This window comes from Silene latifolia, chromosome 7, assembly GCF_048544455.1.
Source record: "Silene latifolia isolate original U9 population chromosome 7, ASM4854445v1, whole genome shotgun sequence".
NCBI lineage: Eukaryota > Viridiplantae > Streptophyta > Magnoliopsida > Caryophyllales > Caryophyllaceae > Silene > Silene latifolia.
Window position 1 is genome coordinate 111204948 of NC_133532.1, and position 19903 is coordinate 111224850.

The window sequence follows — 19903 nt, forward strand, 5'->3', positions numbered from 1 at the left end:
CTATCTAAGAGGAGACTTAAGCAGTTTAAGTTTCTTAACCACTTGGAACATTTTGCAGCCATGAATCTGTTGCTGCCAAATATCTTTTATAGTCTCATTGAATCTCTCATCCTTGCCCCACATGTTAAAGTACTTAAAAATGGATTTGTTCCTTTCCACCTCGTCCCAAAGTCTGATAATGCAAGGACTATGATCAAATAGACCCTCAGGCGGGAAGGAAGCAATACCTGAAGGGCCATTAAGAAGCCACTGATAATTAGCTAACACCCTGTCAATCCTGTTGAAAACTCTTTTATACTCCTCTTGTTTGTTATTCCAAGTGAAGAATGCCCCTTGTGTCACTAGGTCATACAGCCCACACTTGTCAACACACAGTTGAAAATCTCTAATTTCAGCCAGGGTCACATCAGAACCAATCCTTTCCCCCGAGTGAAGAACATTATTGAAGTCCCCCATGATAAGCTAAGGGCCAGAAACGGCGGCCTTGCACTGGAGGAGGGATTGCCATAACCCATCTCTCTCAGACTCCTTTACCCATAGAGTAGGGAATAGACCCAAGAGAAGCCAGTAAGAAGGTGCTAAATAGATACATGAATAGCCTGCTCATCTTTCATCGTCAAGCTAATAGTAGAAATATTAATAGTTTTCACTTTAGTCTCCATTAAACCAAACAGTCCTACTTTATTTTTGTGCAGGAGACGTCTAACATCTCCCTGCTTATTCTTTTTATTGAGGCCTCTAATATTCCAAAATCCAACACTACCCATTGATATTTAGAGAAGACATCCCCTTCCCCATGCTATTCATCAGATTCTTCCCGATTGAGTAGCTGAGAACATCAACAAATGTGGGGCATGAATGCCCCTCCCTTTTCTTAGAAAACCTGTTCAAGATTCTGGCAGGTGTCAGGGAATTGAGCACAGAACCCTGATATGGCATAGGTGTAACTACCATATTAGGTTGCAGAACTGGAAGCACTGCATCATTCTTGCTCAGACCACCTAGTTGACTACCAGCCAAGTCACCTAAAGGTTTAGTGGGAGCAGGAGCAGGCTTTGGAGCTTCCTTTTTCTTCTTACAGAGACCTGTTTCATGCCCAATCCCATTACAAACAGTACAAACAACTGGCTTCCATTCATAAAACACCAATTGCTTCTGGAAAACATCATTTTCATCGATGAATTCAATTGAATCAGGCAGCTGTTCACCCAATTTCACTTCTACCAGATACCTAGCAAACCCTAAATATTCCCTGTTCTTCGTTGCCTGGTCACTACATATTGGTTTACCCACCAGATCAGCTATTTTTGGTAAGGCAAGTCCCCAATATTTAACATCCAGGTCATAGAGACGTATCCAAAGTGGAATGACATCTGGTTTATCCTTTAGAAGCTTCATTCCAGGAATCCAGTCTTTAACAATGAAAGGTTTATTGTAAAAGAACACGGGACCCGAATGAAGTGCACGTTATTTCTCTTCCTTAGTCTTAAAACAAACCAGGCACACTCCATTTGGTTGTAAACATAATGAAACAATCGATAAATTCTTCCATATACGCCTCACAAACCCCCCAAAAACAAGACTCGGTGGATTCGTACCAAGGACATAGCAGGAGACTGCAGTAGACCAATATTCCAGCTCTGGAGAGACGTCATTAACATCAATAGTCAGAGAAGGTACCTTACCAGTCACTGCAGGTTGCTTTTGTTTCCTTCGATTGCTTACCACAGTCTATTCTTCATCCTCTGTTACTTTGTCTTCCTGAATTGAAACAAGTTTCTTATCAAGGTTGAAAGCTCAAATTTCCGCCATGGTCGAGCTCTCCGCCTCATTTACCTGTGAGACTAAATCACTTAATTTATTATTATTTACCGTAATAGTACTATTTTGTGGATTAATAGTAGATGATGTAATATTATTTTTAGGAATTTGGACTTCACTACTTTGTCTTTTTTTGAAAAATGACGGTTTTTATTGCTGTCGTTGAAAATTTGAGAAAATAGCGAATTTTGAATTTCACCATTTTGTTTTTGAAAAAGTGACGGTTTTTATTGCCATCGTTGAAATTTTGAGAAAATAGCGAATTTGGACTTCACTACTTTGTCTTTTGTATTTGAAATGACGATTTTTATTATCGTCGTTGAAAATTTGAGAAAATAGCGAATTTTGAATTTCACTATTATTCATTTTTTTTTTGAAAAATGACAGTTCTTATTGCCGTCGTTGAAAGTTTGAGAAAATAGCGAATTTGGACTTCACTACTTTGTCTTTTTTTGAAAAATGACGGTTTTTATTACCGTCGTTAAAAATTGGAAGTTTGTGTGGGAAATTGGGCTAAAGCCCGAAATTTCGCTGAATAAAGCAAGGAACACCTCATTGAGGCGTGAGCTGCTTTGCGAAGGAAGGAGGCTTCCCTGTTTTTCGTAAAAAGACGCGAGAAGTGGCTGCTCTTATTCTTACTTCGTATTGTTCAATCAAACACGCGACAAACAAAAAAATCGCCATTTTTGGGTTTCTTTTCTTGCTTGACTTCGTGCTATTGCCATTATGTCATCTCAAGGTATGTAAATCCTCTTGAATCCATTTGAATTTGTTTGTCTTTTTGTTAATTGAATTAGGGCGAAATCCTAAACCTTCAAAAATCGAATTGGGCGTTTTTGATTAGGCCTTTTTCTAGTGAAATTGATGATTGCATTAGACTAGAAACCTGTTTAGGAGTATAAGGGTGCTTTTAGTTTGTATTTTGGTCCCCGTTCCCGCTCCCGATGCTCGAAAAACATGAATGAGACGAGGAAACCGTCTTATTTCACAATGCCAAGTTTGTTTGCTTGAGTTGTGTGCCCCACTAGGTTGTATTGTAGTCGGCGAAGACCGTGTTTCACATGTTGAACCTTTGTTCGGTATTGTGGGCAAAATTGGAATTTTTGCCTTTTGCGACGGTCTTATGTCTGTCGAAATAGGCACCTGTTTGAGCTCAAATTGAGTCAGTTAGTTTTGAGATGGCCCTTATTGGTAGTTTAGGTCGTTTTGAGACGTGATTAAATCACGTTGCTTTGTCGTGGTCGTATTTTGAAATTTTAACCTGTTTGTGTCCGAATTGGCGTAAAACTGCCTTTTTGGGCTGTGAAAAATACCTAATTGTGTCAGGAATTTTTGGTTGTTGGCGGACCTTGTGTGGGTCTTGAAGTGTTAGGTGATTTTATGAAAATTTTGTTGTTGTTTTGACTCGTCTTTTGCTTGAAAAGATGGGCGAGTCGTTTTTTGTGCAGTTTTTGAAAATTGTTTTGTTGTTTCTGTTGGTTGGGTTTGGGCGGGATTGCCCTAGTTCTGTTTTGCATTTGCAGGTGTTTTTTTTGGATTTGCCCATTTTGTGCCGTCGTAATGCCAAAATTTCGGCTGACGTTTTTGTTTAGTTTCGACTATAGGGGAGTGTTCGGGGCATACCGGGTCCGTTGCTGAGACCTTAGAGGTCTTGTTTGGGACCAGGCAGGTTGGTACTCTGGCTAGTGCACCTGAGGTGGTAGTAGAGGACGCTTCTGAGGAGGAGGCGCCCGCCGTGGAGGCTGCCAGGGCTGAGGGAGCCAATGAGGTTCGTGAGGAGCCTGTTGTTGGGGCTGTTGGTACTAAGGGAGCCACTAGGGCTCAGAAGGAGCCTGTTGTTCTGGCTGCTGGGGTTGAGAGAGCTCAAACAGGGTCTGAGGCTGGTACCTCCGGGAGGAGGTTAGTACCGACTAGACGGGAGCTTCAGAACGTCGTTAGGGTCGTTGAGAGGCCTCTTCCCCGTCGCGTGGAGTCTCACGGGCTAAAGAGACGGAGAGCAGAGACGTAAGTGGATGACGCTTACGTCGCAGGCTGGGAGGCCACATGGGCTACAGCTCCGCGGGGGCTGAACCTCCGGGCGACGCCTGTTTGGGCTGAGGGTTTTGACGGTAGCCACCTGCTGCTGCGGCTAGACACTCACCTCTCCTACCGTGCACACGAGGGTTTGGTAAGTATACTGCTCTGTCGAGCTCTTGCTGTTTTCGTCGTTTCGGACCTAAATAGGTATTCTGACGCTGTTTGTTTCCCAATTTCAGGAGATTGCTACCATGAGGACTTTCTCAGGCTTCTCGACCTGCTTAAGTTTCTACGACGTTCTCTGGGCCGGTACGAGGGCGTTGATAGAGAGGTCGGCTATGAGGCCGTTGGTGGCCGCTTGGCGGGATATTCACAGGGCTACGATTAGGTCAAACATGTGTCTCATCCGCGCCATGTTGGACCGTTACTGGGACACGATGTCGTCGTTCCACATGGAGTTCGGGGAGGTCGGTGTGACCTTAGAGGACTTTGCTATGATATCGAGCCTCCCCTGTGGTGAGACGCCTGTTGAGTTCACGGAGACGCCGGAGAGAGTGTCTTCCCCTCCCATTACGGATTTAATCGGCAATGTTTTGCCCGCACCCTCTGACATCACTCGTTACTTGATCGCGACTACGTATGTGAGGGATCACTTCAAGGGGAGAGCGGTGGGCTACGCTCCGGCGCCGTTGGCGAGTCCGGAGGCCGAGGCTGACGCGCATGAGGTGCGGTTGTGGTTGTGGTACTTCTTGGGTACCACGTACTTTGGTGACAAGGGTGAGCGCTTATCGACCAAGGTGCTTCCCCTCCTTGATGACCTGGACACTTTAGTTCAGTTTGACTGGGTTATGCCAGCTTTGGTGAGTTTTACCCGGTACTTGCACGCTGCAGTGCGTCCGGAGGTGATGGGGGATGGTAGTTCCCCCACTTTGGTTGGTCCCGACCTCATCTTGGAGGTACGAGCATTTTCGTGGTTTTTTGTTGAGTTTGATTTTGATTTGTGGTCCATTTTGGCAATTTTTGAAAAATTAGCTGATTTGTGTTTGCTGTGTTTTGTTACAGGCTTTACGCTTACTTCGTCCCTCTACGTCCGGGGACGATTGACGGCGTTCCTTTGACTTACCCTGCCGTGAGGGCTTGGACGGTGGCTCGGAATAAGTCGACCAAGTTGGTGACATAAGTCGTTGCTTCTTACCTCTTTTGTTTTTGTAGAAACGGATAGAGATAGGATGACTAGGTAGCCTAGAAAGGCCCCCAGTTAGTTGATTAGCTTTGCCTTGAGTGAAGTTTGTTGGGTGGCCTTGGGAGCATTACACAGGTGTACCGGCCGCCGTTAGGGAGCATCTGCGACCCTGCAGATCCCAGCGTTTGTACCTTGAGACGGCGATCCAACCGGTTTGGTACCTGGGCGAGCGTTTAGCTCATCAGTGCTTTAGCGAGACCTTCGTGGTACCGGTCGATCTGCCTAGGGTGTTGTTCTAGGAATCGACACCCGAGGAGGTTGAGGAGCATCTTCATGGTCACGGAAGTGAGGAGTTATTATTACGGGAGGCCGACTACGACACCTTCCGTTTGTCGAGGCTTGCCTGGTACCCGATTGAGGTATGCTTTCCTCTACTCTTTGTTTTCATTGCCTTTTGATAGAAGGGTTTGTTACCTTCGATGTGTATCTATTTTGTAGGGGGTCGATGCGCTGATGAGGACCCAGCTCTCAGTTTTCCCGACACAGACCACCTTTCAGGGGTCGAGTGGTGAGGAGGTACAGCTGTACCTGTCAGAGCCTGCAGGCGTTGAGGTGACCGACGCTGGCATGGAGTGGAGGTTAACTGTTTTGAGGGTGAGTTTTTTATTTGAATACTCATCCCCGTTTGTGTTTTGCCTTGCATTTTTGTTATATTGAAAAGCTTTTGTAGTTGTAGGTGTCGACCGCTAGTCATCAGGCTTTGTGGCGGATGGCTAACCGGTGGAGGCACTTGCTGGTGACGTGGCTGCGAGGGAGTGTGGACACGGGGGGCCCACGGGGGCGCTTGGGAAGACAAGCGTTTGCATTTGTGGAGTCGCCACCAATTTATTGTGGAAAATTGGAAACCGTTCAAATACTTCGCGTCATGTCAAGACACAAAGTAATGACATAGACACTAAGCACTCGTTACCCTTAGCATTCTATGTCTAGAATGACTCTCGTGGATGCCAATGAACACGGATGTTCACAGAGATCTGGAGTAAGGGATGAGGGTACATATTAGGAAGCTCTTTTGATCGAACACCTAATCCCGCCCGCCTCGATAGCGGCCTCTACTAATGATTAGGGAAAATCATCTATAATTGATATGTTGTCGATTATATATGCATGCAATACAACATCCAATAAATTAATCCTAGCATGTGAGAATTAACTAAGTCGGTGAACACGTAATTTAGCATACAATTGGGTCGAAGTAGGGATTTAATGTTGATAACATGTGAAAACAAGCAATACGATAATAAAGATACAATAAATACAATAATTACAATGTTTTTATTGATTTAGGTCGAGAATACACTTAAAATGGATAATTTGAGAAAAAAAAAAAGGAAAATAAATTAAGGTTAGAAAACGAACAGATTAGTAGTGATAATACGGGTAATATTCGATTAATACGTAAACTAATAAACTAGGTCAGAGCAACAACGGAAGTTCAGAGGCAGAACTCAAACCGGAAGAGGCGCAGCAGAGCTGCGTCCCTTGCAAGAGGCGCAGTGGTCACTGCGTCTGTTCCTGAGGTGAGTTCTGGCTGTGAAGCCGGAACTGCATATCGTTAATGTTCGTTAGTAATTTAATGATCGATTATTGATATTAAACTCGGATGAAAGTGATTTAACAGATTATTTACACCTGAGCGGGTCATAAAAGCAATAAAGAACAGACTCAAATTAATTAGAATGAATAAAAGACTAATTACAAATGAATTATTTTAATTAGGTTTATTAATATGATTTAATTAGGTTTATTAACACAAATTAAATTAGATTAAGTGATAACGAACAGACGAAAATATACAAAAGATGAATTTCAGAAACTCAATATGGACGAATCGAATTTCTAAAACCCGGATTTGATTTTAATGACGAAAACCTGCATATATTGGTTATTTGGGATTTATGTCGGAAATTGAAAGTGATAAATTACTAATTATATGTTAAAATTATTATACGAATGAAAGATGAAGAAAAAAATAAAGAAATCGGAATGAACAGGACGAATTAACGAAGAACAAAGGAAGAAGAAGAAAAGCAGAAACAGCGGCAACCTCAGGAAGAGGCGCAGCAGATGTTGCGACTCTTCGAAGAGGCGCAACAATTGCTGTGTTTCTTCTCGACGTCTGATCTCTGTTAATCCGAAAAAAGGGTTTGATAAAAGGTCTTATATATCGGTTTTAAATATGTTTTCGACGTAAATATTATAATTATTTATGCAATAAAAAGGTACAATAATAAAACATGGGATTTACACCCTCAGACTTACATGTTTGACGAAACGAGATTGACTAAGTTAACGATTAGTGATTGCTCGACTCGATTGTACGACGAAAGTGCCCACTTAAGAGGAATTAAACTAAATTGATTAAGTTGATTGAGTGGAGTTGGTCATATTGGTCGGTCATGCAAAACGAGGCTGGTACTCAGAAGGATCCGAGCTTACGTGGTCGAAAGTTCAAGCACGTAGACGCCAATAAGCAAAGAGCACGGACTTAGAATGCAAAGGGAGAAGAGAAGGGCGGACACTCGCGTGAGAAATATGAGGAACGAAGGTCCCTATTTATACTAATCACACGGAGGAATTAGGGTTTCGGTAAAACTTTGGAAACAAATCTCGAAAAGATCTTAAAACATGCAGAAAGGAGCTGGAGAAGAGGCGCAACAACCACTGCGGCTCTTGGAAAAGGCACAGCAGGTGCTGCGTCCTTTCCCCAGGAGTTTCCTCCTGCGGAAGAAAGATTTTCCGCGTTTTTGTTATGGAATTGCGGTAGATCTCAACTTCCTTATTGTTTAAAATATAATTCCAGGATATATTTTGCCAAAATATTAAAAGATTGAAATATGGAATAGAAATATCCGGAACATTCCAGAACATTCTGACTCGGAATTTTAGACGGTTTATTAGAAAATGAAGATGGTTTTTTACCCGGACTCCAAATGAACTCCAATTACTGTCAAAATGACCGTAATGGCGCGTAGATGACGACCAAAGGGTTAACACAAGTATTTGAGCTATCACTTGACGATACACTTACGAATTGTCATAAATCGCTCCGTGTACCAAACATTCGGCCCAATCATCATCGAGTGGTTTGCGGGAGGTGCAGAAATGAGGTATCTACAGAGCCCCCACTTTGTCTGAGGCTTGGAAATGGCAAAAGTCAAAGTATAGCCATCATGTCAATCGAAGATTACAACCTGACGACTATGGCGACGCGAGGCAGCTCAAGGGGTCTGAGCCAAGGACCTGTCGTCGGGAACATTTTAGAGTCTGTCGACTATCGGGGAGGGTCGTTTAAAGCCCATTTGACTACGTAAGGAAGCTCGCCAGCCATAAGAATAGATCATACCTGAGACTTTTTTCATTGAGGGGAAATAAAACGTGATATTGGAGGGCAGCAGGACGTCAGTAGAAACTGCTGGGGGAATCTGCTCGCGTCGGTCTCAAGCGAACTCCGGCAAAAACTTGAGGTTGAATCTGCTTACGTCGGTCTCAAGCGAACTTCATGTCTCGAGAAGAACAATCGGTTGTCATGAACTCTCGTTGGGGAAATAATTGAGGCGTATCGAAACACCGTCAGAGAAAATCCGCTCATTGTTGCAAGCGAAGTCTTGAAAAAGTACTGTGACAATTCACAGTCTACTCGGAAATACGGGTCCGGACGAAGAACAAATATCAAACGGACCAAATATACGATGTATGGTGTTGGAGAAAAGGCGCACCAAAGATGGGCCCACAAATAAAGAACTTATAATGAATTTTTGAAAATCGAAGTGGAGGGAAGCTGAGGAAGAGGCGCAGCAAGAGCTGCGACTCTTGGAAGAGGCGCAACACCTGCTGCGTCTTTTACAGGGTTCGTCCCTGTCTGAGTAAAACTCGACAGAAACCCGTGTTTATTCATTATTAAAAAAAAAACACAAAATCTTTCAAAACTCTCTCAAATTCCATCGACATTCCGCCAAAATTTGATCAAAAGCTTGCATTTGCCATGACTAATCGAGGTATGTGTCTTATTCTTGCATTAACATCCATATTTTGCTTGATTTGAGTCGACAAAATTAGGGTTTTCAACCCTAATATGTCGAACATTTGGGGCTTTTCCCCCAAATGAATTTTCCTTGTGAAATTGACCTTAGAAATGGATAATTGGTAGTGTAAGGAACATAACCATGCGTTCTTTTCAAATTTTCATTGAGTATTGAGCATTTGAGTAGAATTGTGACGGTTTCACAACTGTGTCGTAAATTGCTTCGAAAATAGCCTTAGGATTGCCCATTTGTGACGAAAATTGATATTTGGAATCCTTGTGTGATGGGTAAACTTCCTACCATCTCGTATTTTTGATTTGCGACGGCTTTTTCAGGACACTTTTCTATGGCATAATCGCCGTTATAACGAAATGCTGCCGAAATTTCGACTTAAACCCATGATTAGGATTGACCTTAGACTTGACTTGACCCATCTCACCACATGAGCGGTCGGGTTTCGAGAGAAATGGCCAAGGATGGCGAGAAAAGAACTATTTTTGGATCTTGAAAGTTTGAAAATACCTTAACTGAGGCTCGTCGTCACTTGACGCGGCCTAATCCACTCTAATTTTGCAGGTGACGAGGCTTCTACGTCAGGGAGGGCTCCCATGGACATGGATGATGGCTTCGACCCTTCTCTTACGTTTGAGGAGGTGTTAGAGGACGCTTTCGCTGCGGTGGCTGCCGAGGAGGAGGTTGCTGAAGAGAAGGCTACTGAGGAGGAGGCCCCGAGGCGGGCCAACGTCGGACGAGGTAGTCGTCAGCTGAGAGGGGCACCTGAGTGGGCTGAGAGATGGGATAGTCGATATCTCATCTGGGCAGCGGAGAGTCACCTGTCTTATAGGACGGTGAAGAGAATGGTAAATCTTAAACTCATCATTCTCTTATCATCTTTCTTAACTCATTTATTTGTCATTTCCTCTCTCTTTCAACTCGAGCTAAAGATAGCTTTGCGTCGAATCAATATAGGAGGCCGGGAACATGAGGTCCTTTTCTGGCTACACGACGATGTTGGAGGCTTACGGGACACTGTCGGAGGAGGAGCAGGCCGTCATCGAGCTTGGAGCTTTCGGAGCCTTGGTGCGAGCGTGGAGAGAGATCAAGGAAAGGAAGCTTCGGGCTAACCTTTGTCTGATTCGAGCTTTTCTTGATCGGTTCTGGGACATGACCTCGACCTTTCACATGCCTTTTGGCGAGGTCGGGGTCACGTTGGAGGACTACGACATGATTTCTGGTCTGCCGTTTGAAGAGGTTGATGTGGTGTGGCCGTCGACGGCTATGAGGGTGGACTCGGCCGAGGCCAGGAGGCTGATCGGCGGGAACCTAGTGGCGAGCGCTGCTACGGTTCCTAGGTTAGTGCCGAGCTCTCACGTCAGGGATTACTTTGCTGGTAAGATCCCGTCTGTAGTGACGGTAGATGGGAGGGAGGAGGCTCCTCCTCCTTGTACTGCGGAGCAAAGAGCTCGTCTGTGGCTCTGGTGGTTCTTGTCTTCACTGTACCTTGGAGACAAGGGGGAGAGGCTGTCGACGAAGCTTCTTCCCTTACTTTCTGACTTGAGTGACCTAGGTCGTTGGGACTGGGTCACTCCTGGCTTTGCGGTCCTCACTCGCTATATGAGGGCTATGGTTCGTTCCGAGCTGCTAGAGAAGGGGACTTCTCCAGCTACTGTTAGCCCTGGACTGCTGTTGGAGGTATGAACCTTTATTTCGTACCATGAAAGATCATTTCTTTTTCTTATCGAATCATGAAAGATCGTCATTGATTATCTTGTTTTGCAGGCATGGGTGTACTCCTACTTTCCGGATTTTGTGCCCAAGAGGACGGAGCCTGGACCGCGAGCTTATCTTGTTGTGAGGGATTAGGTGATGTGTCGTAGGAAGAGCCAGCGCTCTTCTTACGATGTCTGTCGATGGGGCGTGAATGCCCTGAAGCTGAGTGACGTGAGTATTTCTTAATCCCTTTCCTTCCTTTGCTTATTCATTACCTTCTTTAGAAACGATCATAGAAATGACCTCTTGTTTGCTTGTCTTAGTGGGTGCCTAGGCCTTGGGTGGATTACCTTGACGCCCCTCCTTTCGTGACTGAGGTCCTTCGGCCTAGGAGCTCGAGTCGGTTGCTGTTGAGGACGTCGATGGGTCCGGTATGGTATATGGGCGAGCGCTTGACTCCTCAGTGCTCTCGTGATGCGTTCACGGTTCCCAGCGATCCTCCTCGGAGGATGTTTAGGGAGTCTTCCGATGCTGAGAGGGAGGCTGACTTAGCAGACGTTGGTGGCGACGCTCTTCTTCTTCCTGGCGAGGATTACTCTGCGTTCATTCGCCAGAGGCTGGCGTACTGGCTGGTCGTGGTACGTGCTTCGCTTTTCCTTTTTTACTTGACTTGATAAAACGATGAATGATCATCGAGTAAAGAATTCATTTGAATTTTGCAGGAGGTTGAGGAGGCGGGCGTCGAACCCCCAGCGTACCCCGAGACCCTCGAGTACACTGACGCAGCGGGGATGACGATGATCTCCGAGCTTCGCGACTTTGGCAAGGCGGTGACAGATGCTGGCCTGGATGAGTGGCAGCACTTGGTTCCGAGGGTAAGATCCTGACTCAGTTAGCTTTTTCTGTTGTATAAGAATACATTTATCTATTTTATTGAGAATCTTTGTTTATTGAAATGCAGGTGACGCCGTCTCGGTACGTGGCTTTGTGGAGGGTAGCCAACCGGCTACGGGCTACTGCCATCGAGGCACTTGCTGGTGGTCGAGGATGACAGGTATGAACCTTTCATTTACTTCATTTTGAATCTTTGTAATTTGCATCTGAAATGATTGAAATGAGGCATTTCTTTGTCATTTGCAGAGGGAGCGCGACCTGGAGCGTGAGCTAGCGCAGTCCGAGGAGGAGACGGCTCGTCTGCTGAGGGAGTTGGAGGTCCGAGACGCCGAGATCGCTGCTCTTGAGGCCAGGGTCACTGAGTGGGGTGACCAGGAGTAGTTGTCTCTGTTTTTTGTTGCTTCTGTTGTCTGTACCGCACACATTTTGTACATTTTAGGACTTCATTTTGGACTTTGAACTTGTTTCGGGCAAGAGCCCCCAGTTTGATGTACATACAACATTTTGATTGTATATATGATGGCCTGAGTGCCTTTGCTGTTGGGTTGTCTTGTTTGTTGCTGAGGATAGCTTTGAACAGGTTTGGTAGATGACAGTTTACGCCGTCATGCTGCCGAAATTTACATAGAAATTACACATAAAACACATATTGTACATAAGGCCTAAACTAGCGCAAAACAAAGAAAAGACCTAAAAAATGCGAAAAATTGCCTAGAAATGAGTGCAAAAATTGCCGAAAATGACCGGACAGTAGGGAGGGCTACTCCCTAAAAAAACGAAAAAAAGAAACGTATAAGTTTGAAATGAAATGTAAAACGGGAGTGAAATGATTCCCTCGAAAAAGAAAATGAAATGAAATGGGTAAGTTGGAAGTAAAATGTGAAACGGGAGTGAAATGATTCCCCCAAAAAAGAAAATAAAATGAAATGGGTAAGTGTGCTTATTCGACGAAAATGTCGATTTCGTCTAGAAAAGCGTGCCCGGAAGATTAGGAAATACAGAATATGGTAATTCGACGGAATTACAAAAATAATAACCTATACGAATAGGAAATTATGCCCAAAGGAATTAGGAAAGATCCAACGCGGAAAAATCACAGAAATCCTCTGAGGAAGAGGCGCAGCACGAGCTGCAATCCTTCGAAGAGGCGCAGCAAGTGCTGCGCCATTTCCTCAGCTTGCCCGTTCTGACGGATTTTAGGAAACAACTTTTAGTATAAATATAGACATCGAGGGAGCTTTTATTCACATAATTCTTCCGTCCTTCTTCCGTCTATAATATAAATTCTCCTACTATATAGAAAAAAAATTCAAAACATTGACGCCTTGGAAAATCGTCTCAAAGAATGGACAAACGAATTTACAAATGTCGAGAAGCATGATATGGGTGCTTTCAATTTGGGGTCAATTTTGAGCTTGAAACTGGTGAAGGTTGTTAAACCGTTCTTGGATGCTTGTCTCGAATATTGGGACCCTAATTTCCACGTTTTTGCCTTTCCTGGAGGTGACATCTATCCTTTTCCTGAAGAAACCGCTGCAATTGGTGGATGGGACCCAGAAAATATGCCTGCTATACCTTCTAGCTCTCAAGGGTATAAAAACAAGTTTAGAGATTTGCTTGGACTGACTAAGGCTGAGGTTGACCGTCTTGTAACCTCAAAAGGAGTCCGCATGATTGATTTCATTGATCGATTTATAAATAGGGAAGACCCTTCGATCTCCTATGTGGTGAGGCATAGGGCGTTCGGGTTTTGCCTATTGCATGGTTATGTCCTCCAAGGGCATGTGGATAAGGAGATGAGAGGTGATCCTCGTTACTTGAGCTTGATTGAGCAAATGGAGCTGCGCAGGAGCCCCGCTTGTCTGTGTCTAGGACAGATTATATTGGGATTGGATAACAAGAAAGCCAACCGCGAGCTCCCTTATTTAGGAAGTCCTATCATTCTGCAGGTAAGAACGCAACCTTTTTTTTTCGTTCTTTTTTTCATTCATTTTTTTTTGTCTTTTCGTTTTTTTTTGTTTTTTCGTTTTTTTGTTTTTTTGTTTTTGTTTTTTTTGGTTGGACATTAATTCTGTCTTGGTAGGTTTGGCTCATGGAGCGTCTGTTGTTGATCGAGCCCCCAGCTAATGCACCTGCATACCATGCTCGGTCGATTGCGATGAGGACCAGACTCTATATGGTAGACTTCACTCGGGTTTGCAACTATTGGGAGAACAAGCTCAAAAATGAGGATGGTCCCTTGATCAGATGGGTTGTGCCATGGTGGCATCTCAAGTCAATTATTGGAGTGTCGTCTTTGGATCCTACTCGATCGGTGCGCATCCCTGGCTTGGAATTGATGGTATGCATCTTCCCGGAGAGACTGATGAGGCAGGTGGGTCTAAAACAGAAGATTCCTAAGCTTGATACCGTTCCTCAGACTACGGTGGCACATACTGCCGAGAGTCATAGAGAGTGGGCTCTCAAATGGGCTCAGAGAAACATATGGTTCCTACATTATTCTGTTAGTTCATTATGGGTATCAGATTCCTATTTGCAGTGGAGGAAGGCTAATACTCCTGAGGAACGCGAGAAGTTGAGGAAACGTGAGCCTGTTGACTACAAAATCCGTGAGGTAGCAAAGGAGAATCAGAAGTACTTGACTGAAGAGGAAGAGGAAGCCGGATTGCGAGTCGTTCATCCATCGAAGAAATCGAAGACTTCTCCTGCCGTAGAGATGGTGGTTGATCGAAATGGTAGAGCTAGACCGCGAGAGAGACCGTTGGTGATCAGGTCCGAGATAGCACAGGAGCGCCCGGCTCGTGGTCGAGATAAGAAGTATGACAAAAATGACAAAGGCAAGGGAAAGATGGAAGAATAGCCTAAGTCGTAGTATTATTTATTATTATTATTATTATTATTATTATTATTATTATTATTATTATTATTATTATTATTATTTGTAATAAATGGTGGGGTTTTAGAATCCTAGCCTATTTGTTATTTTTTATTATTTATATTATGTGGCGTACTATTATTATTATTGAGGAAAATGAATAAAAGATTATTAGTTATGAAACTATTGTGATTTTTCTTTTATTATTCTTGTCGAATTTCAAATGCAAATGCAAATGTCTTTCTATTTACATTTAAAAGTAATGGGTTGTATCTTGTGAAGGATTGCCTACGTGTTCATTAAAAATGAAATCAAACCCTTGCGCGTAGTTCAAGTAAATGTAAAAGAACAATTGTTCTAAGCAAGAGCTTGTAGCGAACTAGAACATGAGCATGAGCTTTACTTACTCCTAAAACACAATTCAGTTTATTTGATGATATGAGGATGACGAATTGTCAAAACGCAAGAGATAAGTGACATGAACTTTATTTCAAATGGGCCAGGGGGCGTTTTTTTATTTCGTGTCGCATGAGCGACACGTGGGGTCACGCGAGGCGCGTTTCTGTCCTATCCTAGGCATAGTATCGTTTTAATTGGTCGAGGTTAGTCGGGTTGGTAAATTCATTTCCATTTAGGTCTGTGATTCTAACCGCACCCCCCGGGAGTATGGACTTGACCAAGGATGGTCAGGCCCATTTGGGTTTGAACTTTCCTCGTGGATCGACAGGTAAAAGAGCTCTAACTGATTTGAGGACTAAATCTCCTTCCTTGATGTTTCTAGGCTTAACCCTTTTGTTGAAGGCTCGTTTGATATGTCCCTGATATGTTTGCACATTACGTAATGCGCGCAATCTTCGCTCATCCAAGAGGATGAGTTCTTCATATCTATCTCTCTTCCAATCGGCTTCTGGAATTTGACTTTCGAGTAGGATGTGTAAGGATGGGGTTTCTAGTTCAACTGGTTGCACAGCTTCCATGTCGTAAGTCAAATAGAAAGGAGTAGCCCCAGTGGGCGTTCTAACGGATGTGCGATATCCCCATAAGGCGAATGGTATCTTGATTGGCCAATCTCGATAATTATCGATAAGTTTCTTGAGGATGGTGATAACATTCTTGTTGGCTGCCTCTACTGCGCCATTAGTTTATGGTCTGTATGGTGAGGAATGGTGGTGCTTGATTTTGTACTTGGCTAGCAATTGTTCGGTCTCAGCCTGGAAATGTGACCCGTTGTCACTAATGATCTCACGTGGGCAACCATATCGACAGATGATATTGGTTTGTATGAACTTTGCCACGTTCTTGGCTGTAAGACTAGTGTAAGACGCTGCTTCTATCCATTTGGTGAAATAGTCGATAGCCACTAAAATGAAACAGTGCCTCCTGTTCCGGCTGGGGTGATCTTCCCGATGATGTCGATTCCCCAAGCAAAAAAAGGCCAAGGAGATGTCATGGTGTAGAGTAGTGAAGGAGGGATGTGTTGCACATTCCCAAAGACTTGGCAGTTGTGACAATGTCTGACATATTTGATGCAATTGGATTCCATTGTGGTCCAGTAATATCCCAAACGCGTGATTTTCTTTGCCATCATTGGTCCACTCATGTGAGGGTCACATTCTCCATCATGGACTTCTTCCATTACCTTCAGTGCCTGTGAATGATCAAGGCAACACAAGACTACACTAAGAGGGGTTCTTTTATACAATTCTCCTTGCATAAGGACGTATTGAGAGGCGAGTAGGCATATAGCACGTTGTCCTCTCTTATCCATATCTGGCGCGTAGGTGCCATTGAGCTTGAAGTTTAGAATCGCTTGAAACCAAGGCTCTCCTGGGTTTTATTCTTCATCTGTGATTTGGTGCACATAGGCTGGTTCTACATTGAGGATGTAAAATGAATGCAATAAGAACCAACTACTAGTTGCATTACTCGTTACAGATCCGCATTCAAAACCCAAACACGACTTCCAACATATGAAATTAACGGTCCAAACATGTTACTAATCGTAAACAACCATGTTAAACATCAAGACATGCAATGATATAAGCATTAAAACAATTTTGATTAACGAAATGTTCCTGTAACAGTGCCACTCGATCGAGTATATAGGGTACTCGATCGAGCTGGCCCTACTCGATCTAGTGTCTTAGCTACTCGATCGAGTAGCCTCAAATCAGAATACTCTTTACCTGTTACACCTGCAGCTACTTGATCAAGTGAGGGGCACTCTGTCGAGTGGCCACAGGTCAAAATCCTCGAAATCTTCCTGTCATAACACAATATATATATAGAAGGTCACACAACGCGAGTCGGGACGACAACTCGACCCCCAGAATCCTGCAAACAAGTTTAATCTAAGCAAATACGGCCTTATGGCCATCCATACAAACCAAATGTAAGAAGTACGAACTGAAAAAGACTACCACTATCCAACACAACCAAACCATAGACAAAGAGAAAGAAAAGGAGTATCACTCCTGCTGCCACTGCTCATCCATCATCTCATCTCCACCACCACCCGAGGTACCTGCTCCTGATGCCCCAAGACAGGGTAGTCCTTGGTAAGGTACCTTGGTATGAGGGGGTGTTACACAATCCACCAAATAAAATATTATAATGACTAACTTTCTAACACTTAAAACATTAAAGTTATACTATTTACGACTAAAGTTATACCCTTAAAACATTAAAGTTATACTATTTATGACTAAAGTTATACACTTTTTACATTAAAGTTACACTATTAACATCTAAAGTTATACATTGTATAAATTGAAGTTATACAACCATTCAAGTTTGTTTTGTTGGTTTTTTTGTTTGGTTTGGTTTTGGTTTTTTTTTGTTATTTGATTTTTTTTTTGTTATTTTTTTTTTTTTTTACTTATTGGTTAATTTTTTATTACTGTTATTGAAGTTTTTTTATTGTACTTTTTTTACTTATTGGTTTTTTTAATATCATCTTCTTATGTGTTGTTTCAAATCTGAATTTATAGTTCTAAAGTTATACAATTTTGAACTAAAGTTATACAAATTTGGACTAAAGTTATACAAAAAATGACTGAAGTTATACTCTTATGGAATAAAGTTATACAATTTTGGACTAAAATTACACAAATTTGGTCTGAAGTTATACAAATAAGGACTAAAGTTATACAAATAAGGACTAAAGTTATACAATTTTGGACTACAGTTATACAAATTTGGACTACAATTATTCAAAAAATGATTGAAGTTATACTCTTATGTAATAAAGTTATACAATTTTGGACTAAAATTACACAAAATGGGACTAAGGTTATACAAAAAATGACTGAAGTTATACAAATAAGGATTAAAGTTATACAAACAAGGACTAAAGTTATACAAAAACTGACTAAAGTTATACAAATAAGGACTAAAGTTATACAAATAAGGACTAAAGTTATAAAAAAACTGACCAAAGTTATACAAATAATGACTAAAATTATACAAAAACTGACTAAAGTTATACAAAAATGGACTAAAGTTATACAAAAATGGACTAAAGTTATACTCCAGTAGGAATGTGTGTAATTTTTGTATAACTTTAGTCAATTTTTTGTATAACTTTAGTCCAATTTTTGTATAACTTTAGTCCATATTTGTATAACTTTAGTCTATTTTTGTATAACTTTAGTCCATATTTGTATAACTTTAGTCCATTCTTGTATAACTTTAGTCCATTTTTGTATAACTTTAGTCCATTTTTGTATATAATAATAAAAAAGAATGGAAACGACATAATAAGATAATAAGAATTGGAACCGTTATAATAATAATAATAAGACAAAATAATAACGGTTCGTTGTTAAGCCGTTATCATATTATATATATCAACAACGGTTATTTTAAAGCCGTTGTCATATTACACCAATTAACAACGGTGTTTTTTAAAACCGTTGTAAAAACAAATCCACTGTGAAAACTGAAAAGTTTGTGATTTTAGTTTACCAATGCATGCCCTATTATTATTGGTTGTTTGACCATTATTCACCTCATATATGCATGCACAATTACAACGGTTCTTATAAGATCCGTCTTAGATTATGCAACTCTAAAAATAAATGAAATTTCAAAGGTATTAATAATAGAATGACTGATGGTGAACAAGTCATCTTTGCCGTCGTCGCCGTCATTAATCTTTATAGCTTAAAAAAGGTAATCTCATTTTCATAGCTACTGGCTTATATACGGGTCGTACTTGGATGATTCATGGTGATCCCATTTATAATAATGGAATTGCTAAATTTTACAATTTCGTTAGTGAAAATTTTCATCTCCACTCATCAATCCCCTGCCCTTGTAATAGATGTAGTAATATTAGAGTTTTGCCTATCCCAGATGTCAAAATACACTTAGAAAAGAATAGTTTCAGTAGAGATTATAGGCGTTGGATTTTTCATGGAGAATTAGAGGATGGGGATGGGGAATCTGATGTAAAGGTAAATAATTATACACCTGAAGCTGCTGGTTTATATATAGGGGATATGGGATATGATGTATGTGTAAAAAATCGTTCACCTACACCTGAAGTTGTTTTAGGTGAGAAGTTTGCCGAAGATGATGGATTCGATGATTTTGAAGCTACCGGTGATGGAGAAATAAATGTTGATGATTTAATTGAGAAGTTGAGTCAATCTGAAATGCCTTTATTTACTGGTTGTAAGAAGTATACCAAATTGTCCGCGGTGGTAAAGTTATATAACTTGAAGGGGGCAAATGGGTGGAGTGATAAGAGTTTTATGGATCTTCTAGCTTTGCTATGTGACATGCTTCCCGACGGTAATTTTCTTCCGAGTCGGGCATATGAGGCTAAAAAAATGATTAGAGAATTGGGCATGGAATATGAGAAAATACATGCTTGTCCCAATGACTGCATATTTTACCGTAAAGATTATGAGAAATTATCATATTGTCCGTGCTGCTCTGTATGGCGTTATAAGACTAAGGAAGGGACCCCAGCTAAGGTGTTGTGGTATTTTCCAATAATACCAAGATTCATAAGGATTTATTTGAATGAAGAAGTTGCAAGAATGTTGACTTGGCATAATAGTGGAAGGATTAAAGATGGAAAGTTAAGACACCCAGCGGATGGTCAACAGTGGAAAGAATTTGATGCTAAATATCCTGACTTCGCCAAAGAAGTAAGGGACTTGCGTCTAGCGCTCTCCATAGATGGAATGAACCCTCATGGAAACATGAGTACCCAACACAGTACTTGGCCAGTTGTGTTGGCCATCTATAATTTGCTCCCCTGGGTTTGCATGAAACGGAAGTATCTGATGTTGTCTTTGTTGATATCTG

General features: G+C 42.0%; 1 protein-coding gene across 1 annotated transcript; it reads right to left on the reverse strand.

Moving 5' to 3' along the window:
- LOC141590522 (uncharacterized) lies at positions 1–456 on the reverse strand. The gene has a single exon (XM_074411110.1). It carries the CDS (start codon positions 454–456, stop codon positions 1–3), a length of 456 nt encoding a protein of 151 aa, XP_074267211.1.
- Between the last annotated feature and the right edge of the window lie 19447 nt (positions 457–19903).

Coding starts and splice junctions, on each gene's coding strand:
- LOC141590522 (XM_074411110.1), bottom strand. CDS start 456: ATGGGGGACTTCAATAATGTTCTTCACTCGGGGGAAAGGATTGGTTCT.